Genomic DNA, 26,822 nt, shown 5'->3' on the forward strand with positions numbered 1-26,822 from the left:
TTTAACCAAAGGACACAACCAATCTTTGTCGCACTCTCACGTAAAATGAATGTCTGTGATATCTAAGGAATGACGACACCCAGACCAACAACTCCAAGACCGACGACACCAAAACCAAGTATGGCATTTGTTTAAATAGCTTAAGACAGGAACTACTCACTAGCTACTAAACCGTTGCTGTTCTTTTCCCCGTGCAGTTCGGTGCCCTCCAAATGCAGAGTACATCGAATGTGGCCCAGCTTGCATCCCCACCTGCATGGAACCCTCCACCAACTGTAGCGGCTCCTGTATCACCGGCTGCTTTTGCAAACCGGGGTTTGTCTTCAAGGGGAGACACTGTGTGCCACTGGAGAAATGCGGTTGCCTGGATCACAATCAGAACTATTACGAGGTCCGAATAGTACCCCGTACCCATACTTGTGTTCAAAAGAAAGGCAGTATCCCCTCAGCAAGTTCTTTATTCCTGTTTTAGCCTGGAGAGATCGTATTTGGAGACGGCTGCTCAAAGCTGTGTCGCTGCGCGGGGAACTACACTTTGGAATGTGTGGATAACACCTGTGATCCCACTGAGGAGTGTCGTGAGGTTAACGGTGTCCCAGGATGCTACCCGAAAGGTTTCATGTCAAGGAATCTTCTTAAACGCTTCATTCTGATCAGTCGTCATCAAACCGATCATCTGTAACTGAAGTGTCACAAAAGGAACTTGTTGTTTTCCATGAAGGTACATCCTCGTGCATCGCATCCGGAGATCCACATTACACGACTTTCGACAAGCGCAAGTACAACTTCATGGGCAACTGCAGTTACACGATGACTGGAGTCTGCAATGTATCGGCTTTACCAAACTTTGTGGTCTACGCTGACAACGAAAATCGCTATAACAGACCCACCATCTCCTATGTGAAGGCGGTTCATGTGCATGTAGAATCCGGTGGTGTCTCCATCTTCAAAGGTGGCGCTGTGCATGTAAGAAGGAATTAGGAAAACCTTGTCCGTACTGTGACCAAAATTGGATAATTCCCTTCCTCGCCTGGTCACTTATCAGTCTCACCTGCTTTCCGCATCCAGGTGAATGGAATCAAAGTCAACCTTCCAGTCAGTCCATTCCCAGGTGTCTCTGTGTTCAAATCCGGAAAGCACTACACCGTGTCCTTGGATTTTGGTGTGACTGTGCGCTATGACGGAAACCACTTTATGGACATCAAAGTGATTAAAGAGTGAGTGTAACCTGAGCACATGTTGTCAATGAAGACTGAAAAGAACAGGTAGCTCGAGAAGTTCATGAATGAAGGATCTTGTAATGTCTCGCCCGCAGCTTTAAGAACATACTGTGTGGACTGTGTGGAGATTACAATGGAGATCCCAAAGACGACTTCCGCAAGCCAGATGGATCATTGACCCGCAATCCCAATGACTTTGGAAACAGTTGGAACACTGATCCAGAGTGAGTGTTAGTTTTCTTGATTTGGATTTCATTTTTGGCAAGTATTGTATGTCTACTGGATCATTTCAGATTCTGAACATTGCTTTGTGCTTTGTTTGTGTCTAATATTTCCTTTTGCGCAAGGTGTAACAATAAACCCAACACCACTAATCCCGGATGTGAGGCAGAGGAGCAGAAGCTCTATGAGAGCTCTGGATATTGTGGCATCCTGCTGGACAAAAATAGTCCTTTGGCTGCGTGTCACGCCAAGGTCAACCCCAATGTAAGTCACAAGTACTTGGACCAACCTCGCACCCCTAAAGTGGAATTTTGAGTTTTCATTCGTGAAGATGGAATGTCGCATGCTGGTTGTGCCTGCAGGATTACTTCAAGGACTGTGTCTTTGACCTTTGCGAGCTTGATGGCGCTCATTCCATTCTGTGTGAAGCCATTGAGGCCTACGTCAATGCGTGCCAGGACCGTGGGGTCAACATCGGACCCTGGAGGAACGAAACCTTCTGTCGTGAGTATCAAGATACAGATGGTTGACATGGGACTCTACTGTAGCCTTCTTTCTGGAATGTGTCCAGATCTCAATGACTTTGAAAGACACGCTTCTAACTTCAGCCATCTCATTTGCCGCACAGCTTTTGGGTGTCCCCCCAACAGCCATTACGAGCCCTGCGCGGACCCCTGTCAGCAGACGTGTTCGGGCAGACCCCCCTCCTGCAGCGGCCCGTGCACCGAGTCCTGTGTGTGTGATCCCGGCTACATCCTGAGTGCCGGGAAATGTGTCACCAACGCTTCATGTGGCTGCCAACACACCAATGGCCAGTATTATCAGGTACCGTGAGATGGACAAGCAACTGTACACGTGGACCGTGATAGACACCCAAAAACCTAACTGATATATGCACTTTGTGTTTCTGTCAGCCTGGAGAGGAGTTCTATGCTGAGAACTGCACTCTGAAGTGTAGCTGTGACGCGCCCTTGGTGACCTGTAAGGCATCTCAATGCCCCCCAATGCACGAGTGTCAAGTCCAAGGGGGAGAGCTGGGCTGCTATCCCACAGGTAAGTAACCCTCAAACACCAGACAGTACGTTACTTTCGGCTATTTACCAAGGCGGTGTTCTCGCGCTCCAATGTTCAGGATCCCAGAACTGCATCGTCTCTGGAGATCCACACTACAACACTTTTGACAAAAGGTTCTACAGTTTCATGGGCTCCTGTACCTACACGTTGGCCAGAACCTGCAGGAACAACAGAGGTGAGAACAATATTTACATGAATCCTCACGTCTCCAAAATGACCAACACTTCAGGAAATAAAATAAAAAATTAAAAAAAACTGACCAGTTCCAGCACTCAAGCATTACAGCGGTCTATTTTTCACAGAACAGGTTCAAATTGAGTGGTCTTATTTGAGGTGTGGTCTTTATTTCCATATTACAGTGACCCACTTGTATAACCCGGCGATTATTTGTGGGGAAATAGGATAGGTTCATATTATTGTAAGACGGGAAGGGAACTTTTTCCCTATCTGGGAGCATTTCCGGTTCCGGTTCTATAAAGTCCTCTGAGGGCCACACTTAACTTCTGAAAAACGATAACCCTTCTTGGAAAATGTGTGACTCCGGTATAATTGGTATTGTGATCATTGTGGCGCAGGACCTTGGTTCTCAGTTGAGGCGAAGAACGAGGAAAGAGGCCTACCGGGTGTATCTTACCTGCGAAAACTTTACATCACGGTGGACGGGATCACGGTGACTTTGATGAAAGCCAAGAGGACCCTGGTCAGTACGGCACCTTGCAGTCCGTCACACAAATGTGGACCAAATCCCATGCGTTGCTTTTCTCTCATATAGCATTCCAACTTTACTCTTCACGCCAGCTGCATCACTAATCCTGGTCTAGTGTTCTTGCATCTCAATCAAGGCTTCCTTCCCTTCACGTTATTTGTGCTTTATCTTCCTCATCTTTCCTGCCATCATCCCACGAAATCCCTAATCTGCTTGATCCCTCAACGACGACGAGCACGAATACATATTTCATAACCTTGAACATTCAACACTCTTCTTCTGAAATACAGTGAACCCCTATTTATCACGAGGAGTACGTAGGAGGTCGCGCTTCCTCTCGTGCGACACAAAAGAATCGCTGGCTCTTGTACTGTTCAAGTATCAGTTACATGATGATTTACCTTTCTAGTCCAACACATTTGCATTTAATCGTTAACAACTGTTTGTTTTTCAACATTTATTTCGATAAATTGTTTCTTTAACCTTTATGTGCAGTACATTTCTAATGGAATCATTGTTTGAATATTTTTTTTGAGGTGGTACTTTTGTAAAAGGTTTGAGAACGCGTGATGTTACCCGCAGCCAATCGGAGCCTTGCATTGTCATCAATATGCAAATGTTTTCAACAGTATATAGCATTTATATTCATGTCAAAAAAACAAACAATTACAATAAACCGCTGCGTTTTGGGACAGCCAAGCCGACACATTCCATCCAAATTGTGCCGTGTAACAAAGTGGGATTTAGTGAAGGCCTCGTGTATTATAGTGAGCGGTCCCAACGTTGTCCTGTGTTCCTCCATCCATCCATGCATCCTCACAGGTGAACGGACTACGTGTAGCGCTACCTCACGCCCCGTCTCCCGCGGTCACGGTCAGTCGTGCCGGTCAGTACGTCACGTTGCAGACTTCCTTTGGCCTCCGAGTGCGCTGGGACGGGAACCATTATGCCCGAATCTCCGTACCCAGGTCGGTCTTGAATGGTTTTTTTTCTCAATCACCTTTTGTTTTGCTCGTCCTCTTATGTAACATCGATTATCGTTCAAAATCGTTTCCGCACTTCTCGACTTGTGGCCGTCCGTGCGAGACTTAGCCCGGAGACGTTGTTTCCGTCTCTTAATCCTGCTTTTTTTCGCCAGCTCGTACCACGATCAGATGTGCGGTCTGTGTGGGGACTTGGACGGGAACCCGGACAATGACTTCGCCAAGCCAGATGGCGCTCTCGTCGCCAACGTCAACGACTTCTGCAACAGCTGGCAGACGGAAGAAGACGAGGACGACTCGTGAGTTCTCGCGTTCATTCATTCATTCGTTCATTCGTCTTCCCTTCTGCTTCTCCTCACGCGGGCGGCGGGCGTGCCGGAGCCTATCCCAGCTATCTTCGGGCGAGAGGCGGGGTACACCCTGAACTGGTCGCCAGCCAATCGCAGAGCACACGCGAACAAGCAACCGTTTGCGCACACATTCACACCTACGGGCAATTTAGAGTCTTCAATTAACCTAGCGCGCATGTTTTTGGGACGTGGGAGGAAAGCGGAGTACCTGGAGAAAAGCCACACGGGCACGGGGAGAAAATGCAAACTCCACACAGGCGGGGGCCAGGACGCCTCCCCGGTGAGGCTGCGACCCGACCTCGGATAAGCGGAAGAAAATGGATGGATGGATGGATGGATGAATGTTGTGTATTCCCGTGGAACGTATGGCGTGTTGACGTATTTCGCACTGTACTTGTTGTGGTTCCTCAGGTGTTCCCCAGGCACCGAGCCCGACCCGGACTGCGATCCAAATCTTGAGGCTGAGGCGGTCGAACCGGAGAAATGCGGAAAGCTCAAGGATAGCGCCGGACCCTTCCGGTGAGTCACCTACCTCGTTGGGTTGACGTTTGATTTGTTGATCGTGTCACCGATAAGCGGGGCTGGGGGATTTCAGTTTATTTGTCGGGACAATGTTTTTTTTTGTGTGTGGGTCCTGTAGCTCTAAACGCAACTCTGGTTATCAGCAAGATCATTTTATCTCTCAAGCCAGATTAGTATTATAGTTCTTGGAGTCCCTGCTGGACTCTGGTCTCCAGTAAAACCCCCGCACCTACCGCATTGTTTACGGAGTTTGGGCCTTATCTCCGCATCGTTCAGGGAGTGCGTCGGCGTGGTGAATCCCGCCCCCTTCTTCCAGAGCTGCGTGTACGACATGTGTCGCTTCAACGGGCGGCAGCGCGTACTGTGCGACCAGCTGCAGGCCTACACGGAGGCCTGCCACAGTGCCGGGGTCAAAGTCCACCAGTGGAGGAGTCCCCGCTTCTGTCGTAAGTCGCCGTCGAGAACCTGGCGACGCCAGACGCGACCCGTGACATCCGACATTGAACACGCGAGGGCTCGTAATGGGCAGGAACTCAAAAGGCTTTAAACAGAGTTCAACTTATTAAAGCGCACGTAAACATATTGGAATGGCAAAAACAAATTGCAAGCATAAGTTGTATCTAAAATATGGAATTATGATCATCATAATGGAATCAAAAATACAATACAAAATCTCGTTCAAGCCTTAAAGTACCCCTTCCACATGCACAATATGGGATTTATTTGTGTATAATATTGTGTAAAATTAACAACACGTACAATATTCAACTTACACTATTTGGATACTTAATCTATATGATCGGATATTTTTGGGGGGGAAAAACAAATATATGTGTGCGTTGGTATTGTGTATGTGTCTGTGTGTCCTTAAAATATTACAAATATGGAGAAAATAAGATTTCAAATGTAAAGGATGTAAACATACAGATGGATATTACTGAAGACAAATAAACACAATAATAACATCATACAAACAAATCATAAAAAATAAAGTAAATACTAAATGTGCGCCCCTTAAAACATTACACATATACTATATATAGTGACTAAAAAGATGAGTTACATAAGATTAAAAATAAAACAAAAATATTGAAATATTTTGATATACAGTGTATATTCCTAAATTAAAATCAATACAATGATATCGTATCTGAAAATAATAAAAGATATCGTAAAATAAAATACAAATGTACAATAAGCACGTGTGGTCCTTTCAACGTAAAGATAGCTGTATGCAATAGAGACGGTAATAAATGATAAAGGATTAAAAATAGGACGGTTTTTATTTGCTTTCTGGCGTATCTGACGTACGGCGATGTTTCGACGTGTCCCGCGCAGCCCCGGACTGCCCCGCCAACACCTCGTACTCCGTGTGCGTGAGCTCGTGCCCGGAGACGTGCGCGGGCGCGGCGGGAGCGCCCGGCTGCGGCGACGTGTGCGTGGAGGGATGCGCCTGCGACCCGGGCTTCATCCTCAGCGACGACAAGTGCGTGTCGCTCAAAGACTGCGGTTGCGTCGACACCGCCGGCTCGTACCATCCGGTAAGTCGTGGCGCTACTGAAAAGGTTTTGGCACTCACACGATTTGTGTCTACTGAAACACTCTCGCACGTAACGCCGACCATTTGTAGCTTCCGCACACGACTGCAACATTCTCTCTCAAGCGAAACGCTCCGAATTGACTGCAAGACGCTCACGCTGTTTGCGCAGCACTTGTGAGCTATCCTGCCCGTCACGGAGATGTGTTTGCGTTTGAGGTGGGCGACGGCTGGTACTCGGAGGGCTGCGAGCGGCGGTGCACGTGCCAAGACGGAGGCCGGATCCGGTGTTCCCACAGCAGCTGCGAAGCCGGCGCCGAGATCTGCCAGCTGCACGATGGAGAATACCGCTGCCGTCCTTTGGGTAGCTTATCCCCATTTTTCCAGACAAAAGTCGGCACGTTAGCACACAAAGGTCATCGTTTCTGGAGAGGAAAACATATATTGCGAGAGTGTGAATCGCAATAAAGTTGGAATTATTCGAGGTAAAAAAAGCAGAATCTTTACGAGAACAAAGACACATTTTTACGAGAATAAAGTTGTAACATTTCTCGTAGTATCACGCCTTCGATTCTGGAAAAGGCCCGTTTTTGCTATTAAGACAATTCCCCCCCCATCCAACAGGAAATGGAATGTGTTCGGTATCCGGCGACCCCCACTACACTACCTTTGACAAGCGCACCCACCACTACATGGGCGCCTGCTCGTACACCCTGACCGAGCCCTGCGACGTCTCCTCCTCCGGCTTGCCGTACTTCAGCGTGGCCGCCCAAAACGAGCGCCGGGGCAGCAACAAGAAGGTTTCGTACGTCAGGGCCGTCGCGGCGCTGGCGGACGGCGTGACGGTCATCCTCGGCAAAGGCCGAACTGTCCAGGTGCGCCTTGTTGTTATTACTCGTTTTGCTCAGAAGGATTACGACAAAATATTTGTGAAACGTTGCAGCGCTCATCAATTGTTGTCAGTGAGCGAAATAATATATTCCAATGACCTGTTGAAGAGTTCCTCTTTTTTGTCCCCTTTCTCCGATTGGTTTCTCTGAAACCAAATCCTGTATTCCAAGAAAAAAAAAAAACAGCAATATTCCATGAGAAAATTGAACCAATTTTTCATTTTCCCTTGTAATATCGCGACATGACAACGTTCGGACTTCTACCGACTATCGCTGTTACACGTAAGAAGAAGCACGGTGGCCCTAAAGGCTCCCGGCTGGAGCAGATGTGCTGTTTTTGTCTCCTTGACACAGCGTCTGTGTGACCTGCAGGTAAACGGGACGGCGGTGGTTCCGCCTGTCGAGTGGATCGGCGGGACAAAGATCTACTTGAGTGGCAAGTTTGTGGTCCTGGAGACGTCTTTCCACCTGAGGGTGCGATTCGACGGTAACCACCACGCGGACGTCTCCGTGCCGACCTCCTACAACGGGCAGCTTTGCGGAATGTGTGGTAAGAACAAACAATATTGGCGGTTGAGCCACTTTCATGTGGTCTCCTTCTAAATTTCCCCACATTCAATCGCAATATTACGAGAAACGTCCTAACTTTCTACACCAGTCGAAACGGGTCATGCAAGCGTTTCTTGTGCGACAGGAAATTTCAATGGAAATCCCAGCGACGACAACCTGAAACCGGACCGGACGCCCGCTTTGAGCACCAATGAACTCGGAGACAGCTGGCGGGTTGCTGACCCGAGGCCCGAGTAAGTCCACACGTTCTATTCGCGGCTTCGGGGGGCCTGTTTCTTATCACCCGAATCAGCAGGGGCTCGATTCCTAAAAACGAACAGCGGACCCCGCCTATTTGCGCTTTGGCATTTGTGGATTCACCTATTCACAGATTTTTGGAGGGAACCAATCACCTATTATCGCGTAAACCCTCCTTAGTTGCGGTTTTCCCCCACCCTCTGATTCCTCGCGGTGTTTTGGACCCGGTCACCCGCTTATTTAGTTTTTTGTTTATTTTGGGGGGGGGGGGAGGAGAGGATCACTGTACTTAGGCAGTGATTCATTCGTGCACCACTAGGAGGAGCCAGCGTACCACTAGTCGCACAGTAACGTTTACCAGCCACTGTTACAGAAGTAGTTTTGGTCATTCTCTGTCGCGAATCGCCAGAAATCGACTGTAATATTAAAAATGACCAAAATGGTTGAGAGATGATCATTTGGTGGGTTTACTGTCGTCACTAAGTGTTATTCCCGCTTTTTGTCCAGTTGCAGCAACGACGGCGGACAGGAAGACTGCGACCCGAAGGTGGAGGCCGAAGCCCAGAAGCCGACAAGCTGCGGCGTGATCGCCGATCCCAACGGTAACGCCAGTAGGGGTTTTTATCCTCGGTGGGAAGTCATGTGAAAAACATTCCCCGTGTCCTTCTGGCCTCAGGTATCTTCGAGCCGTGTCACTCGGTCGTCCCCCCCGAGCCTTATTTGGAAAACTGCGTGTACGACATGTGCGCCACCGGCGGCCAGACCGTCGCCCTCTGCCAGGCGCTGGAGAGCTACGCCGACATGTGCGCCGCGGCGAGAGTCGCCATCGCGTGGAGGAACAATACCTTCTGCCGTGAGTCGGCGGGAAATTGCCGCAAGATAATAATACGCGACGTTATTTGAGATGCAAGTGGTATTTGTACAAGAACAGGAAAAAAAAGTGATTGTTACGAGGAAGAAAAAGTCAAAGGTACCGGATGGTTGGAATTTGGAAAGAATCGTCTCAATAGTAAAGAAAAAAGTCACCACGCGTTCTTAAAAACCGGAGAGGTCGTTTTAGGAGAAGAAGAACAAGATTGCATCTTTTTGCGAGTAACGTTCCATCCCTTCTCCCGACGTAGCTCTCAAATGTCCCGCCGGAAGTCAATACACCCCGTGCGGTTCCGCCTGCGCCCAGCCCAGCTGTCAGAATCCGGCGGGCCCGGGAGGCCCCTGCGACCAGCCCTGCGCGGAGGGATGCGCGTGCGCCCCCGGCCTCATTCTGAGCGGAGACAAATGCGTGGCGCTCGGCCGCTGCGGCTGCACCGACGAGGACGGCCGGTACAGGCCGGCGGGCGCCGCCTGGTTCACGGAGGCCGACTGCTCGGTGCGTTGCGAGTGTCACGGCGAGCGCAATGTGACCTGCGAGCCGTGGCGGTGCGGCCCCGCGCAGGAGTGCCGAGCGCAGGAGGGAGTGCTGGACTGCCACTCGACAGGTACGCTGTCATCCGTACCCACGGAAAACCAAAAAAACAGGACGCGTCGATTGAAATCTTCGTTTCACAAGCCGAAAGAACGAAGTCGCCGATGTCCTGTTACGCGAGTAAAGTTCAAAGTACTCACTTTGTCCGAACAAAAGTCTTCATTTCGCCGGGATAAAGTTGCTCCTATGATGAGAAAAGACATTCGGATTTTGCGCACAGTCACAATTTGTCCATGATCGGTCAGCCGTCAAGTTGTACTCTTCCCTCAGGCAAAGGCGCGTGCCACGTAGCCGGAGACCCTCACTACTACACCTTCGACGGCGTCATGCACACCTTCATGGGCACGTGCACTTACACTCTCGTCGAGGTGCCGCTACCGTCTCGCCGCGGTCAAAATGGACGCCGCGCACGGAGTGACGGCGTTTTTTTTGCCCGTCTCTCTCTCAGGTGTGCGACGCCGCCATGGTGACGCCGTTCCGGATCGTGGCCAAAAACGAGGAGCGCGGCCAACCGGAGGCCTCCTACGTCCGCTCCGTCAAGGTGTACCTGCCTCGCGACACCCAGGTCGAGCTGCACAAGGGCCGCAGAGTTCTGGTAAGGCTTTCCGGGCGAGTCGTTGACCTTCCGCTTTCAAGCGACTTCATTTGCCGCAGCTGAACGGGCGGCGGGTGCGGACCCCCATTTCCCTGAGCGCGGCGGGAGCGAAGGTGATCAGCAGTGGCGCGTACAATCTGCTGGATACCGACTTCGGTCTGCAAGTGAAATTCGACGGCGTTCACCGCCTGGAGATCACCGTGCCCGGCCAATACTTCGATAAGGTACGTGTCGCCGGCGTGTTCGGGCTGCGGACAAAAATTGGAAATGGAACGTCCCAGAATCTTAATTTGACAAGAATCAAGATGACGCGTCAGTTAATTTTGGCATAAATTATGTTGCGGTTTTTCTGACAATCGCTGCAATGTCGCGATCAAAAACTTGGACAGTTCCCAGGTAATGTTGTAAAATGTAAAATGTAAAAAGAAAAACCTTAACTTTCCCGCAAACCAAATTCGGAATTGTCGCCAATATTATGAGAAAAGGCATTCTCGTTTTTGATGGGAATAAAATCATCGTTTTACAAGAATAAATCGTAAAGTTGCCAATATCATGAGAAGCGTAAATCCGGTTGCGATCTTCCAAGAAAAAGTCCAAATTCTACAAGATCAACAGTTTTTACCAAAACGAGTTGCAATATTACGTGGAAATAAAAATGTGTGACGCTTCCCATTAGTGGTGATTTGATGAAAAGTTCTCATTTGTGCCAACTGTGCGTCAAATCCTAATGTTATCATCCTCGTTTGACCCCTCCCACACGCTTGAAACACAATGAAACATTGAAACGCGGTTTTTAGCATTTACTCGTTTTCGACTCCAAACCATCGCGTAGCGCTCTTCGGACCGTCTACCGTAAGACGTCGTCGAAAGAATCGGTTCAAAACGGGCGACGAAAGATGAAGCGCCACATCGCGGTTGGGGAGTGGTCACCGACGATGAACATTGGCGGCAATTTGTTCCCCAGCTGTGCGGCATGTGCGGGAACTACAACAACAACACGTCCGACGACAACCTGAAGCCCGACGGGGAACCCGCCGAGGACGTCATGGAACTGGGCAACAGCTGGAAGGCGCAGGGAGACGGCGATCCCGGGTCGGGAACCCTTTCGGGAAAAATCCACTCGTTCGCACGCACATCGCAATTTGTCTTTTACTTCTTTGAGTCAACAATTGCTTCATTTCATATGCGCCTCATTGCATGCCAAAGAAGTAAATCAACTGCCTGCCTGATTATTCAAATGACCTATTTGATGCACTTTACAACCACATTCTTAGGTTTTGAACTTCTTTTTGAAAATGATGGGTGAATTAGATATATATAACTAACTATTGCATCATCAAATTTAACCATTTCACACAGTCGAATGTCATTTTTTCAAAACATTGGATTGAATAATTAGTAAATTAGATAGGACTCAAGTGAAAAAAATGATTTTAAAATAAACCCATAAATAATTGATTATATATATATAATTAAAAAAAAAAAAAAAAGGAATTCTTTATTTATAATGAGCAATTTTAAGCTTTTTTTTTAACCTATTTTGTCAAATAATTTGCTCATTAGATAATTCATTACAATATGCAAACAAATTATTTTAAATGCACATTTGTATTGACATATAAAATTATTAAAAATAGCTATTTTACATCATTATTTTATTCAGTAGTTTGGTTCATTAGAGACGATTCAATACACAAAAAAAAAAAAAATGCATATTAAAATCAAGTATTTTCCATCCCCTTTGAAATGTCGTTGTAACGTTTGCGCTTTGGGTCCCAGCTGCCAGCCGGACAATCGGCCCGACGTGCACCCCAACTGCACGGCGGAAGAAGAGGCGCGGTACGAGTCCCGGTGCGCCGGCGCGCTCCTGTCCGACAGCTTCGGAGCCTGCCGCGCTACCGTGAACCCCGAAGCCTTCTCGGGGAACTGCGTGTACGACATGTGCGCGTACGACGGCATGCGGGCCACGCTCTGCGACAACGTGGAGGCCTACGCTCAGGCCTGCCGCAGCGCCGGCGTCGCCGTCGGCTGGAGGAACCGAACCTTCTGTCGTGAGTCCGCCTTCGCAAAACCCGTCGCCGCGGCCCCAAAACAAATACGTCGGTCGAAGTCTACCGAGGGGCGGGGAAAAAAGCGCTCATTTGACGAGAAGGAAATCGCTATATTGGCGGGAAAATGTTGAATGACATGAAAAAGTTGCAAAGTTAGCAGATAGTTATAAATAATTACGAGACAAAAAACATTTCGCAATCTTTTGAGATAAAGGTATCATTTTACAAGATTACGCACAGATAATGTTATCAAGTATTCCGATAAAATTCAATATTGGGGTGGGGGGGAGCAGATAAAGGAATGAATATTACAAGAAAACAATTGCAATAGAACAGGATAAATATGTCAATTTATGTGAATATTGTAACCAGATAAATGGATATAACAAGATGTAAAATGTTATTATTAGGGGGCATAAGTTGTTATGAGATGAATTTGTAACCGTATGACAAAGTTGCAATCTTACAGGGCACAAAATTTGGAATGCTAAACGTGTACTTTTACGGGAGCTTTTCAGGAAATACATTTTACATCGATGAAGTCATAGCTATGAAATGAAGAAAGACTTGCAATTTAGGGAAAGAGAAAAGGGTAATAAAAAAAAAAACAACAACAAGAAAGGTGTAAAGTTGTCCTTTTTCTGAGTATTCGTAACGGGTCGCGTTTTTCGCAGCGCTGCCGTGCCCGCCCGACAGCCACTATTCCGACTGCACGGCCCCGTGCCCCCCGACCTGCTCCGACCTCTTCCCCGTCTTCTGCCACCTGCCGCCCACCGGCTGCGTGGAGGGCTGCCAGTGCGACGCCGGCTTCGTCCTCAGCGACGGCGAGTGCGTGCCTCTGGACAAATGCGGCTGTGTGGACTCCGACGACGAGTACCACGACGTAAGTCCGCAAACGCCAAAGACGAGCGGCGGGAGCGCCCGCCGTATTTAGACCGCCGGGAAAATGCGGCCAAGTGACCACAGGGAACAATGTTCTCAAGTTAACCACATCATTTTTATTTGTTTTTTGGTAATATTGCAATATTATGGGATAAATGTCATTAAATGAGCAGGTTTTTGTTGGGTTTTTTTTCAGGTAAAAGTTGAAATTGTCGATGAAAAAAATTTCAATTTTTGCTGGAAAAAAATGCTGTATAATGAGATAGATCTTAATTTAATTTTAGTTTTATGAGGGAAAAGTTAGAATTGTACATGAAAAAAAATATGTTACAGGGGCAATATTTTAAAATTGGCAAATAAAATACGAACTTTATCGGGGGAAAAGTACAGGCACATAAATCACTATCTCACAACAATGTTATAAAATGTACGAGATATACAGAAGGAAATTGCAACATTACGAAACAAATGTTGTAAATTGCACTTGAACAATTGTTTCATTGTTTTTGTTTTCATTGTTTTTCTTCGTACGTTTTTGTAGGCGGGAGACTCGTGGCTGACGGCCAAATGCGTTTCCAAGTGCGCCTGTAACCCGGGCGGCCTGGTCGTGTGCGCGGAGCACAGCTGCGACGGCGACTCGGTGTGCGACCTGGACAAGTACGGAGACGTCTTCTGCAAGCCCGCCAGTGAGTCGCGCTTTTCACGCCTCCATCAACGCAAAGTTGTTATTTTCCAAGGAAAACACAATGTTACGAGGAAAAACAGAAGAGAAAAAAAAATAAGAACGGCGTCAAGTCACTGTACCAGATCGTCGTTATTGTACAAGACAAAGTGTTGCAATACTATGAGGACAGTCATCATTTTACAAGAAAAAAGTACAAAAAAATGTTACCAGACAGTCGTAATATTAAAACAAATCGGAATAACGTTAGATGAAATTGTAATCTTACAGGACGAAGTCGAAATATTCCGGCAGAAAACACAGTTGTAATAGAATAAAGTGAGCGGATTGTTTCCCCTCATTTAGCACGAGGATCAATTATTGTTAATATTTTGGACCAAATCCTTTCGTAGAGTTCGACAAGTGCAGCGTCTCGGGGGATCCTCACTACCGGACCTTCGACGGTTTCACGCATCACTTCCAGGGGCCTTACACGTACGTCCTGACGGCCGACCGCCGGCCGCAGAGCTCGCTGCCCCGCCTGACGGTGAGGGGGAAGAACATCCGACGAGGCGGAAACAAGAAGGTCTCCTTCCTGGACCAGGTCTTCGTCGACGTCTACGACCTCGACGTACGCTTCCTGCAGGGGAAGAGAGTCCTGGTACGCTCGCTGCCGTCGAGCTTTCCTTCTTCGCCTCCTTTTCCAAATATCAAAGTTACGAGATGACGTTGACGAAGTCACAATATTATGAGGAAAAAAGTCGTCGGAACCAGTTTGAGCTACAATTTCGGTGAGGGGGGAAAAAAAAAAAAAAAGTCAGAGACTTTCAAGAATGAAGAGAAAAAAAAGTTAGCGAGTCAGAGGATAATGTTAGCATTTTTATCATGATATTCCAAGGAAATATGGTAAATTTACCCAAGAATTTTGCAATTTTACAAACGTAAATCACATTATTATGAGGAAGGAGGTTGGAAAGTTACCAGATGATCTGAATTGCACATGGATAAAGTCCTGATATTCAAGAGAAAAAGGTCAAAGTTAAGAGAGAAAGTCGCAGCATTACGCGAGGATGAACGTACGTACTTTCACGACACAAAGTTGGAATTTTAAAGTGCGACATTTACGAGATGAAGTTGTAGTTGACAAAACGAAAATATGTCCATTTCGTCAAGAAAATGATAGAATTAAGTCAGAATATGATGAGGAATAAAAAAAATCAGTTAGCGGGCAAAGTTGTAGTTTGATGAGGGCGAAAATGTGACACATTAGTTTGATAAAGCTGAATCAGGCAATTTCTAAAACGTACGAAATGAAGCTCGTAAGCGTGCCGATTTGTGTTTCTCCGGCAGGTGAACGGGGAGAGCGTGTCGCCCCCTCTGAGTCCGGCCGAAGGTTTGTTCATCACAATGAACTCCAGGCAGGTTCAGCTCACCGCCGACTTCGGACTCACCGTGCGCTTCGACGGCAGAAGTCGCGGAGGTAAAGGAACCTCACACGAGGGCGCCGCCCCGCCCCGCCCCGCCGCCGTCGATCACGTTCCCGCATTTGCGCGTCCAGAGATCATCCTGCCGAGCACGTACAAGGACGCCGTCGGAGGGCTGTGCGGAAACTACGACGGGATCCGCGGCAACGAGTACACGAAGCCGGACGGGACGGTCGTCGGGGACCTGAACGCCTTCGGAGAAAGCTGGAGGGTCAGCGACCGACTGGCGGACGCTCGCGACGGCGCCTTCCGCGTTCACAGGTGCAAAGGCGACCGCTGGGCACGATCGCCGTATCGTGCGCGACGTCACGGTCAATGCGTTGGCTCGCTTGTGCGGCGTTCAGGCGACAAGCCGAGACGGATCCCGATTCCGGATTTGAGACGCCGGACTGCTCCGAAGCCCAGCTGGACGACTATAACGGTCCCGCCGTGTGCGGCGCCATATCGGATGCCGCGGGGCCTTTTGCCTCCTGCCACGCCGTCCTGCCGCCCGCCACCTACCGGGAGTGAGTCATTCCGGCATTACGACGTGATTCAAACCATGAATCCAACATGATTCCAACCGTGACGCAAACACAATTCCAGCAAGATTCACCAAAATTCTGACCGCGTATCCCACCTGATTCCAACGCAATTCTGACCCCGAATCCAAGCGTGATTCTAATTATGATTTCAACATGATCCTAAATATGATTACAAGATTCAAACCCACAATTCAACATGATTCTTCTTTGCTTTGCGCAGCGACTGCGTGTTCGACCTGTGCGCCGAACGGGGCAGCGAAGAGCTGCGTTGCGCCAGCTACGACGCCTACGCAGCCGCATGCCAGGAGGCCGGAGTCTCGTTGGGACTCTGGAGACAACAGCTGGGATGTCGTAAGAAGCTCGACAGTCGTTGCATGTTTTAGTGACATTGCCATTGGAGGAGAAAAAAAATATGTTTTCAGACTAAAGCGGTAGATTACTTCAAATGTAAACTAGAAGAAACGCACGAGCTAACATCGAGCGTCCTTCCGTACGTCCGGCAGCGCTGTCGTGCGAAAGCAACAGCACGTACGTGCCGTGCATGTCGGCGTGCCCGGCCTCCTGCGCCGACCTGGCGGCGCCGTCGGAGTGCGCCGTCGCTTCCTGCGTGGAGGGGTGCCAGTGCGCCGCCGGTTTCGTCATGAGCGAGGGCGCCTGCGTGCCGTACGCGCGCTGCGGCTGCAGCTTCCTCGACAGATACTTCCCGGTGAGTACTGCGCTTCATCGACGACGTCCGTGACGTTCTCCTGGGAAATGAATGCAAATGCCATTCATCTGGGTGAGACTCAAAAAAACGCGGTTGTAATTCTCTTTTGTTTTGTGTTTAGTTTGATCGTAAACTTCAACTGGCACCTGCTCCCGCTCACGTTGTCAAAATAGGTTTTTTTTTGTTTTTCAACCGGATGACGAAAAAAAAGAACAAATGTTTGACGAGCGCACGTTGTCTTGTCTCTGTGTGCCGGCGTGCAGCTGAAGGAGACCTTCGTGACCGAGGACTGCGCCCAATCCTGCGAATGCACCACCACCGGCGCCGTGTGCCAAGCCAACAGCTGCCAGGACGGTTACGTCTGCGCCATTTACGACTACAGACGCGATTGTCACAGAGGTGCGTGCGTGCCAGGAGATGCTTCGTATGCCATTTGAGGTCACAATATTTCCAAAAAAAAAAACAAAAAACACATTACAAGTCAAAAGCGGTAAATGTACATGATGAAATTGTAACTTGAAAGGTAACTTTTTGCATCTTTAACTAAATCTGTTTCCGCAAAAAATGGCGCAGGACTTACTTGCCGTGTCGTGTGTTTCAGCGAGTCCGTGCCTCAGCGGCCCTTGCCGGAACGGAGGAACGTGCAACCACATCGGCGGCGACTCTTACTCGTGCGTCTGCGCCCAAGGCTACGGGGGCTTCGACTGCCAGGACGAGATTACGGACACCGACGGGCTCGGTAAGATCCGACACCGGAGCCGCCGAATCCGTCAGAATTGAGCAAGAAAATACAATAATAATATTCGCAATATGAGAATTTTCGTTTTCATTTTGTGAGACAAAGTTGTCACTAACACAATAGTCATAATTTTACAATATATATATATGTTTGGAATAATAGATAAAAAGTCTGAATCTTACTTGATAAAGTTGAAGGTTTATGAGGCGGAAAAGTAACTCATTGTTTATTTGGGTGTGAAAATATGTATCGTACGTTGCCCTCCAGAAAGCAAATGGATCATCGTGATCGCGGTGCTGGTGTCGGTCACGGTCGTCACCACCGTCGTGTGCGTTTGCAGAAGCGTCCGCAAGTAAGTCGCTTTTTCCTTTTTGTCCTCCGAGTTAAAACATTTGAAACCGATAGCAATAATGTCAGCGAGCGGTTAGAAATATTCAAGATGGCATTCTAATGTATATCAATTCATTTAACAAAACAAAAAAATGCCTATATCAGTGTATATTTTTGAAATGGGTCATTACGGAACTAATTCATTCTTTAGTTTGCCCCTCTTTTGCTTTATCTTGGATTTGTACTATTATTTTCATATTAATGTCCCAAAATGTTAATCCAAGTCCGCATCATTGTGTTCACAGGAAAAACAAGTGGAAAGACAACACGCTTAAAATTACGTCACGTATGTAACACCATTATTTTATTCTCCATTATATTAATGCCGTATAAGGTTTGCAGTCATATTCAATTTCAATCCCCCCCCAAAAAATAAAAAATAAAAAAATGCAGTAGAAGCAAAAAATATTCCGTTCGAAACATATATTAGCTGATTTGGATTTTTGGGTGCTTTTGTTTTTGTAGGTGTCCCCTATTATGAGAACATGGATGAAAAGACAAACAACAAGACAAATATGTGATGATAATATTGTTTTCTGTTATTATAAAAGTGTGATTTTCAGTGTCTTCTTCAGTACAAATGAAATGGAAAGGAGACGTTTTGGTCAATGTTCTACGTATTCCACTTTTGGTGTTGCATTGTTAACATACAGTCAAACAAACTGGAAACAATAAGTGCAGATTTTTACATTTTCTGTATTTTTGTGTGTGAATTAAATTCCAACTCAAAAATATGTTTTTTCTTCTTTTGATGACAAAATTCCTGGGATTGAAATTGTGTCAAAACTGGAATGTTAAGTCAACCTTTTGGGTTTCTTTTATTTATCAATAAAACTGACACGCGTTTCAAAAAAAGGGAACGAAATTCACATATTGATTCTTAAAATAGACAATTGTTTTGCTGGTACCCATAGCAGGTAAACATGGCTTATTGTTCTAATTATCATTCAAAATGATGTACCAATCAAAAAATAAAAGTTGAAATACAGCTGAAACCATCAGAGAAAAGGTACTTTCTTTGCAATTTTTTATACTAGAAAAAAATATAATAAACATTGAGATGTTGTAAACTTACAAAAATGTTTTGTGACAGTCATCATTTGACAATAAAAAAAAAACGTTGACCTAATACGAGAAAATATGACGTGCTACTTAACCTTAAATATACATTTCAAAACAGTATCCCAAGCAATGAAATGATTAGAACGCACCAAAATAATGATTTACAATCATTCTGAAAATTACATCAAAAATAAATTGCAGTATTACGACAGTTAAGTCATAATTTGATGAGAATATTTGTCTTATCATTGTCATTTTTCAAGAATAGTCTTAAGAGAAAGTCGTAATTGTATGGCGATGTTTTAAGTATGAAAATAAAGACATTATTATGTGTGGGGGGGGGGGGGGGGGGGAAGCTGAAAAGGGAATATTAGAATAGTTGTATTATTACAAATATATATATATATATATATATATAATTTACCCAAAATAAAATCTCAAAATAAGTCAAAATATTAAGAGAATAAATGATAGGGATAAGATCGAGAAGTCACTAATTAACGAGAAATTTTAAATATGAGAAAAAAATCTAAGCAGGTAAATGTGGATTTATGTGCTGTGCACAGTGTATCAAGCATTTGAAATGAGTAGAACAAATTTAAATGATTAAAAATAAATAAAATAAATAGAGAATAGAAAAACACCAGTGTAAAGACTTCAGCTGGGTTGACGTATCCCACTCTATAATAGAAAACGCGTTTGGATGGGCCGCACGTGTCAACGTGTCCTGAGGTCGGAAGGCAAAATGGAGCCAGGTGTGGAAGCGTACCCTAACGAGCAATGGATGAAGGGAAGGCAATGTGACTAAAATGGCCGCCAACGCAGCAGAGCCTCTTCAAATGGAGACGTGCGCAACGCCTGACTGAAAATGTCTTTTCTTTACCTGCTGATGTGCTCCAGCACAAACACCTTACACGGTCTTTTAGCAACCTTGTCCGGGGGGATCGGGCCCCGCTCGGGAGGCGCGTAAGCGGGACTGCCGGACGGACGCTCCGTCGCGCTGCCCGTCCTGGAAGCCGGCAAGTATTAGCGTTAGCGAGTTGCCGTTATGAAAAACATTCCAAAGTGTCCTTCTCAAGAAAACCGTAGCCGCCAAACGAATCATCACCTGTTTTCCCCTAAAACCATTAGCTGCTCATGTTAGCCTGTAATTAGCAGTAGCAACCAACTGGGTTGATGCCAAACGAGTCGTCAACTCGGCCCGCCGCTAAAGATTCACCGCGTCGCTGCTTGCTATCCAAAGCGACTCACTGCTTTTACATGATATGACGGTTCACTTCTTTTTCCACCCGTGTGACCATAGCCACTAACTAGCTGTAGCTCCCAACCGGTTAGCCGCCAAATTTTCACATGAAAAAAGACGTTGGCCATTAAGTAGCAGTGGCCGCTAAAGGTTAAAAAAACAAAAGCGTAGTTCCTCCATACCTGACGTGCCGCGGTCTGGAAGGCGGCGGCCGGTGGGAGAAGCTCAGGGATCGTCCCGCGCCGCCGTCGGCCGGCGACCGGGGCTCCTCGGGCGGCGCCGTGAACCGGAGCTTCAGTTTCACGTGCTGGCTTAGCTGAGGTGTCACGAATGCGGCAAAAGTCGGAAACAAATTGAAAAGATGCTCGCGACATTTGAGAACATCACCCACCATTTGAATCAAAGCAGATGTTCACGGACAGATTTTTGGGAAATTCATTCATTCGTCTTCCGTTTTGCTTCTCCTCACGCGGGTCGCGGGCGCATAGATAAACCCTGAACCGATCGCGGGGCACAGATAAAACAAACAACCGTTCGCACTCCCCTTCACACCTACGGGCAATTTAGAGTGCCCAATTAATGCATGGAGTGCCCGGAGAAAAGCCACGCAGGCACGGGGAGAACATGCAAACTCCACACAGGCGGGGCCGGGGTTTGAACCCCGGTCCTCAGAACTGCGAGGCAGGTGTGCTAACCAGTCGTCCAGCCGTGCCGCCAGCTCGTTTTCAAAATTCTATTGAATATGCTTAAGGTTTATATTTGAATATAAAATAACATTTTATTCAATGAAATTATGAAAAGTGACATTTCCGGTGATGTCCTATTATTAAAAAAAAACACCGAATACATTTTTATAAAAAAATAAAAACATTGAGGCGCCATTTCATCAAATTGGGTGAATAAAACTAAATTAAACATTTGGCTGTAGTGAAATAAAAACATTTTCAATTGATTATCTTATAGTTAACATTGTCTGTTGGAAGTTAGCACTTTTATAAAAGATAAAAATCAATTTAAAAAATGAACCAAAAAGGACGAGAGGTGTGCCAGTGCGAGAAGTATGGTTTGCTGGTCGTGTACCTCAAAGAGTCCCGTTCCGAGGATTTGGAAGGTGGCGGTGAAAGAGATGCTGGAGCCCTTCCGGCATCGTCCCAGGTCGGCGAAGGGAGACCGGCACACCGCCGCCGCCGCAGTGGCCCGGTGGCCTCCGCGTCCGTCGCCTGCACAAAGAGAGGACGAAAACGGAGTCTCGCACCCACCCGAAGGCCGCGTGCCGGGAGAGCTCACCCTCGGAATTCCAGCGCAGCCGAACGGACAGGAAGTCGTGCAGGTCGTTCGTCAGGGTGTACTTGACTGGGAAGCTCTCGCGAGGCCTGACGGCGCTCGGACAGGAAGCGGTCATCACCAGTCGAGGACGATTCAAGCGGATGCCGGGCAGCGAGTAAAACGTGGATATGTGTCTGGGCGGAAAAATGCCGGAAGGTCAGCCGTGCCGCGAGCCGGCGGTCCCGGCCCGATATCGGAGCGCTTACCTCGTGTCGGGGACCGTTGACGGGCGCCATCGTAACACAGCGACCAGGGGGACTTCCAAACCCTACGCGCAAAATAGACAAGAATAAGAAATAAATAGTAAGGCAACATTGAACAGTTGGACATGCGCATTCGGAAGTTGAAAGCAGCTCAAATTAAGTTCACCTGGAAAGCTTATAGTGCATTTTAACTTCATCCCAATATCCCAAAGTTTCTCGTTTATCGCAGGGGTTTACGTTCCAGAGCCCCCCTTGATAGACGAAAATATGCAAACAGATATTTTGGTTATTATTCATGGATACGTTAAAGCTTTATCCCTAATACCAATCAAAAAAAATATGCAATTGAGGTGCAAGTATTTTTTTTGTCCACTTGGGGTCACCATCCTCAGGTTATACATTGTCGCATCTGTGACGTTGAATGCGTGTCACTTTAAAAGGCGGAGCCTGGCCGGTTGCGTGACGCGAGTCAGCGAATGAGAGCTCAGATGTTGACTGTGGAGGATTACAATTTGTTTCAAAGTAGCGGCGGTAGACTAGATTAAATTAGTTAACCATGTTTACCGTACACGTGCGGTTGTGTAAGCCAGTCCTGGTTTGCAGTAGACACATTGGGCTTTATCTTCTTGTTTTAAGTGGGGAATGATCCCAAACTTTGGACATGATCTGTCTTTTACGCACTCCAGGATCGCGCTTATATAAAAACCTGAATACTGTAGCAAAAAAGTGACCCGCTTCCATTCAGCCTCTCACCTCACAGGACCGGCCGTCGTCTTTGTCCCGAAGCTGCAGCCGGAACAGGAAGTTGTGCTCCTCCAGGGCACCGAGCGAGCTCGGGAGGCGCGACCGCTCGCTCTCCACGCGGTAGAACGACGCCGTGGACACCTCGGCCGCTTGGTGGCTTGGGCGCGGACAGAAACGTCAGACAGGTAAGAAAAGGAGACATAGAAACAAAAGGTGAACATTTCCGCTACGTAATGCACGTTTTGGGATGCAAACCTTTGAAAAGCCTACTAGAACAGACAAAACGTACTTGGGGTTAATCAGGGGCACGTTCGACGCCGGCAGGGGTGTGCTGACTCCCATTTAACATCGGTTTGAACGTGATTGGTTATGTATGAACACAGCCACATGTTCAGTATGCACAGGTGTGCACACTGAAAGGGGGGCAAATATGCTCGAAACGCGTCACTCGCTTACCAGACGACGTTGTCGACGAGAAGAACGGAACCGTCGGGCATCATGGGAAGGTAGCGCGAGTTGAAGTTGGGAAGGATCCTCGCGTCTGCGATGCAAAGCTCGTCTCGAGAGCCGCCGTTCAGCACTGAGGGCGAGAGGACGGCCGTCAAGCCGGGAGCCTCGCCGCGCGCCGCGCCGCTCGGAAACGCGCCAGACCTTTGAGGAACGTCAGGTGGTTTCCGGAGACGGTCAGCTGCCGACACCCGACGGCGGGGGGCGGCAGAACGTTCAGCGTGGCGCCGACTGGGGAGGACGAGGCCGCAGGTCAAAAGCGTCGCTCGCACAGTTGAGTGAGTAACGCGAACGGAATACGAGCGCGTGTTCTTCTTGAATGATCATCTCCGTTTTAAGTGGACTTCGTATGCTAATTTGAAGGACTACTTTCATGTTCCTGCCTGTCACGCAACACCACTGGCATAATAAATGAAAAATGACAATGTAAATGTTTTTGGTCAATATATTTTGGGGAGGAATGATGTGAAACGGTCCGTACCCTCTGCCTTGAATTTGTTGAGGTCATCCCTGAAAGCGCGCACGGGCGAGCGGAGCTGCAGGAGACCGAGGCAGCCGTGCGGCCTCGACACCGCAAGGTCTTCGTCTCGCTCCCACACGCTCACGACAATCTGGCAAAAGCACACGGCACAGCGACAGGATAGCAGATTGTTCCGCCAAACGCTGGAGTCCAATTACAAACGGCCGATGATGCCGGAGGAATATTACAACTTCATGCTCGTGACATTTCATTTCATTTTTGGTTTAATTATTACAACAATATTCTTTGCAACGTTTTTCTTGGAGTAGTATTCCTTTCCCCCCCACATGAGAACCAAAATTGACATTTTGGTTCTCATGTGACTATTCTCATAGAATTCGAATTTTGTTCTTATAATATTTATTCTTAGCAACTTTTTTCTCAATAATGTATATATTTTTATTATATTACATCTTATTTATATTACATTTTCGGGAGGGGAGTGTCAGAAAATGACTATTTTCATAACAAATTTTGTTCTGTTTTTATTACATCCTTATTTTAATAACATTGCAATATTTCTAATATTGTTTCTATCTTTTAGGGGGGAAAATGCATTTTTCATTATATAAATTTTCTTACAATACCGTTTTTTCCTAATAAGACATTCTTGTAACACCATATTTTTTTTCTCAGATATCTTCCCCCCAGAATTTCTAGTTATATTAATTTTTATTTCTTGGGTGTTTCCTCATTATATTACTGTATTTATATTATTACTTGTGTATTTTTGTTTTCGTAACAATGCAACTTTCCCCCGCCCCCTATATTTTTGTTCTTCAAAAAATGTAATTTTCTCGTAACATTATGTTTCATTTGTTGTAATGTTACTATTTGGTATTTACACCAATCATCATGACTTTATTTCGCGTAACATTACTTTTTTTTTTAAATTCCATGTACTTAGTAGAGGTGAAAGGTTAAAGCATGAGATATATGGACTGACCTCGGCTCGGACAGTGTTGACCGGAAGTTCGTCCAAACAAACCGTAAGGCGGAAGGCAACCTGTTCTTCTGACAACGGCGTCGACTGCAGGACAAGCAGAGCACAATAATATTTGACCCTTGAACAAAGCCACTGTAATGCCCTCGCAAGTGTGCAAACAAAAACGAGAACACTGGTAACGAGCTGTTGTAAGGCACCTGAACTACTCACGAGGCCACGCCCCTTAAAAGGTACACATACAAAACAAAACCTAACAGTCAAGGGCGCCACCGGGTGGCGGAATGTGTATTTTTTTTGTCAAAATATTGGAAAAAATATCTAATTGTATGGATATTGATAAAATATTTTTAGTGGAAGAAGGTGGGACTTACCTTGACCGGTTCCATCCTGTGACGTGCATTGCTGTGGCCGAGAAGCGGGTAGCACTCGACGAACTTCCGGTGTTCTGCGCGGCCGCTTCTTCTTCTGCGGTCCTCCGCCGCTTCTCCTTCTTCTTCGACGCTCTCATTAGCGTCGTGCTGGGCGCCAACGGTCGCCACGGCGAACAAGTCGTGCCATTTGCTTTGCCCTCAACAAACTTCCTTGACGCAGAACCAGTAGAAAATAGACGCTCTCCCCGAGGTAGAAGTGCGTTCTCTGCGGAAGAGTGTCGCACTTCGCCGGGTCCGCCGCCTCACCCGCGACGGGAAAATAAACTGTGTGTCCAAACAGCGGCGACTCCATGACCGGCGATGAATAAAAACAAGTGGAGCTGCTTAGCCATATGTTGCCATGTGAACAAACAGGGGGAGGCGGTTGTTGCGAAAAAGCCAAGACGAGTTTAGCAAAATGTCGGAAGGAAGACAAAGCAACCAAAAAGTCTACGCTTACTTCCCAGTTGAGGACCATTTGCTGATAAAACAGCAGAGTGGTTCATCGATGATGCGGATGTAGTTTGAACCAGACCAAAGGCATCGATCGCCGAGAGCCTTTGAATCTCGACGAGCTGATTGGTCGACGACGGTTGCTACTCGACCACATAAAATTAAAAATCATCAAAATTGTATCTATTTTTTTTAATACAATATATGTAATATTGCACAAATTAGATTTAGGCCGCACAATAACAATAGGACAAAATGTTAAATATAATTAGTATTCAACTTTATTTCCATAACATTTAGCAAGTTGTCTTGTAATATGATGACTTCATTGTTGTAACGTAATTCATATTTCTCACTTTTGACATATTTTTTGCATATGTTCACGTAACAATGTGACTATTTCGTTAGAGTTGTACTACTTTTTTTTCCTGTAAAAAATATTTCTCATGGCATTGTCAATTTATTGTAATTTTACCACTTTTTGTTTTTGTAAAACAACAAATGATTGTGTTACATCATGTGAAACATTTTAGGCCTTTTTTGTACCATTGAGACCTTCAACTTTTTTTTCTTGAAAAACAAATGATTGTAACTGAAGTCTTTCCATAAAACATATTTTCATCATATTACTCCTTTTTTCTTGTAACGTGACTATTTTACCACTTTTTTTCTTGAAAAGCCGCTAATTGTATGGAGAAAATGTGCATAACATTGACTTCTTTTTTAAAGCAAAAAAGAGAAAGCCTCCCCAAAATAATAATAATAATAAAAAAGTAATGTTTCTGCTACAGAAAAACAATAGAGCTGTACTGTATGAAAAAATAAAATCCTAATAAGAGGATGTAAAGAAACGTCACGTAGCATCGGTGTGTCGGGTGTGCCTTGAAGAGGCGTGGCCTAGTCGAGTGACACCCGGCTGGAATCGAGTTGGTGTTTGTTTGGCGCGTGAGCGACGTACACGGAAGTCAAATTCACATCTGTTGTGTTCTCGATTAATAGTTCATGAAGAGTATTTGTTGACGCAGTGCAACTGGAAAAGTTAGCTCGGGACTCTGTTGTCTGTTGGTGTGACCTTTTTATTTCATGGACTTGAACACTAAGGTCATTGTCAACTCGAATGGTCAGAGTCCGGTGACAAATTATGAATGGACGCGTTGTTGTCGGGTTCCGGAAAACCATGCGGTAATTACAAAAAAGAAAGGAGGAAAAAAAGACAAGGATCACATGATTTGGCTTCTCCGGTGGCAAAATATTCCTCAAATAGTGGCCAGGGATGTTTATTTAGGGCAGAGTACGATTATTATTATTAGCGAGAAGGCCTTCATTCGTACCAATGCGTTTTTAGAATATGTAATATCAGACTGTACACATAAATAATCAATAGAATAATATCTACCTTAATAAATAATTAAAAAGGCTGCTTAGTTATTCATTGCGTTAGTCGAGGCACGGCATTTAAAAAAAAAAATAAAGCAGGGTCCGCTATTTGAGGAAATACAGTACACGCCTCGTGACACGATTCGAGAATTTAGGAGGAAATTGAACAAAAAGCTTTGCCCTGCATTTTAATATCATAATTTGATGAATAAACACATGAAGAGCT

General features: G+C 46.3%; 2 protein-coding genes across 2 annotated transcripts in view; one reads left to right on the plus strand and one right to left on the minus strand.

The window, feature by feature from the left end:
• The window catches only part of zanl (zonadhesin, like), a 37,435-nt gene extending 19,664 nt beyond the window's left edge, over positions 1-17,771 (plus strand). The window contains exons 59-98 of the mRNA XM_061669711.1: positions 68-118; positions 198-391; positions 473-614; positions 722-966; positions 1,069-1,217; positions 1,316-1,444; positions 1,568-1,706; positions 1,805-1,946; positions 2,071-2,267; positions 2,357-2,495; positions 2,575-2,691; positions 3,092-3,216; positions 4,045-4,190; positions 4,361-4,504; positions 4,967-5,074; positions 5,354-5,523; positions 6,416-6,618; positions 6,834-6,978; positions 7,239-7,489; positions 7,877-8,054; positions 8,199-8,307; positions 8,819-8,913; positions 8,988-9,164; positions 9,433-9,786; positions 10,044-10,141; positions 10,222-10,368; positions 10,428-10,592; positions 11,333-11,460; positions 12,148-12,419; positions 13,094-13,302; positions 13,843-13,987; positions 14,376-14,623; positions 15,313-15,442; positions 15,521-15,707; positions 15,791-15,952; positions 16,191-16,321; positions 16,474-16,676; positions 16,940-17,075; positions 17,278-17,415; positions 17,683-17,771. Of these exons, the coding sequence (XP_061525695.1) occupies positions 68-118; positions 198-391; positions 473-614; positions 722-966; positions 1,069-1,217; positions 1,316-1,444; positions 1,568-1,706; positions 1,805-1,946; positions 2,071-2,267; positions 2,357-2,495; positions 2,575-2,691; positions 3,092-3,216; positions 4,045-4,190; positions 4,361-4,504; positions 4,967-5,074; positions 5,354-5,523; positions 6,416-6,618; positions 6,834-6,978; positions 7,239-7,489; positions 7,877-8,054; positions 8,199-8,307; positions 8,819-8,913; positions 8,988-9,164; positions 9,433-9,786; positions 10,044-10,141; positions 10,222-10,368; positions 10,428-10,592; positions 11,333-11,460; positions 12,148-12,419; positions 13,094-13,302; positions 13,843-13,987; positions 14,376-14,623; positions 15,313-15,442; positions 15,521-15,707; positions 15,791-15,952; positions 16,191-16,321; positions 16,474-16,676; positions 16,940-17,075; positions 17,278-17,415; positions 17,683-17,771 (6,437 nt within the window). The remainder of the gene's footprint in view (positions 1-67; positions 119-197; positions 392-472; positions 615-721; positions 967-1,068; positions 1,218-1,315; positions 1,445-1,567; positions 1,707-1,804; positions 1,947-2,070; positions 2,268-2,356; positions 2,496-2,574; positions 2,692-3,091; positions 3,217-4,044; positions 4,191-4,360; positions 4,505-4,966; positions 5,075-5,353; positions 5,524-6,415; positions 6,619-6,833; positions 6,979-7,238; positions 7,490-7,876; positions 8,055-8,198; positions 8,308-8,818; positions 8,914-8,987; positions 9,165-9,432; positions 9,787-10,043; positions 10,142-10,221; positions 10,369-10,427; positions 10,593-11,332; positions 11,461-12,147; positions 12,420-13,093; positions 13,303-13,842; positions 13,988-14,375; positions 14,624-15,312; positions 15,443-15,520; positions 15,708-15,790; positions 15,953-16,190; positions 16,322-16,473; positions 16,677-16,939; positions 17,076-17,277; positions 17,416-17,682) is intronic.
• On the minus strand, positions 17,127-25,384 carry trappc14 (trafficking protein particle complex subunit 14). The gene is given in 12 exon segments (XM_061668553.1): positions 17,127-19,876; positions 20,293-20,426; positions 21,191-21,374; positions 21,376-21,570; positions 21,643-21,704; positions 22,393-22,540; positions 22,840-22,963; positions 23,035-23,121; positions 23,372-23,501; positions 24,357-24,440; positions 24,728-24,907; positions 24,909-25,384. Coding segments are annotated over 12 exon segments (1,794 nt in total). The 5' UTR covers positions 25,245-25,384; the 3' UTR covers positions 17,127-19,746.
• Between the last annotated feature and the right edge of the window lie 1,438 nt (positions 25,385-26,822).

Source organism: Phycodurus eques, chromosome 23, assembly GCF_024500275.1.
Source record: "Phycodurus eques isolate BA_2022a chromosome 23, UOR_Pequ_1.1, whole genome shotgun sequence".
Taxonomy (NCBI): Eukaryota; Metazoa; Chordata; class Actinopteri; order Syngnathiformes; family Syngnathidae; genus Phycodurus; species Phycodurus eques.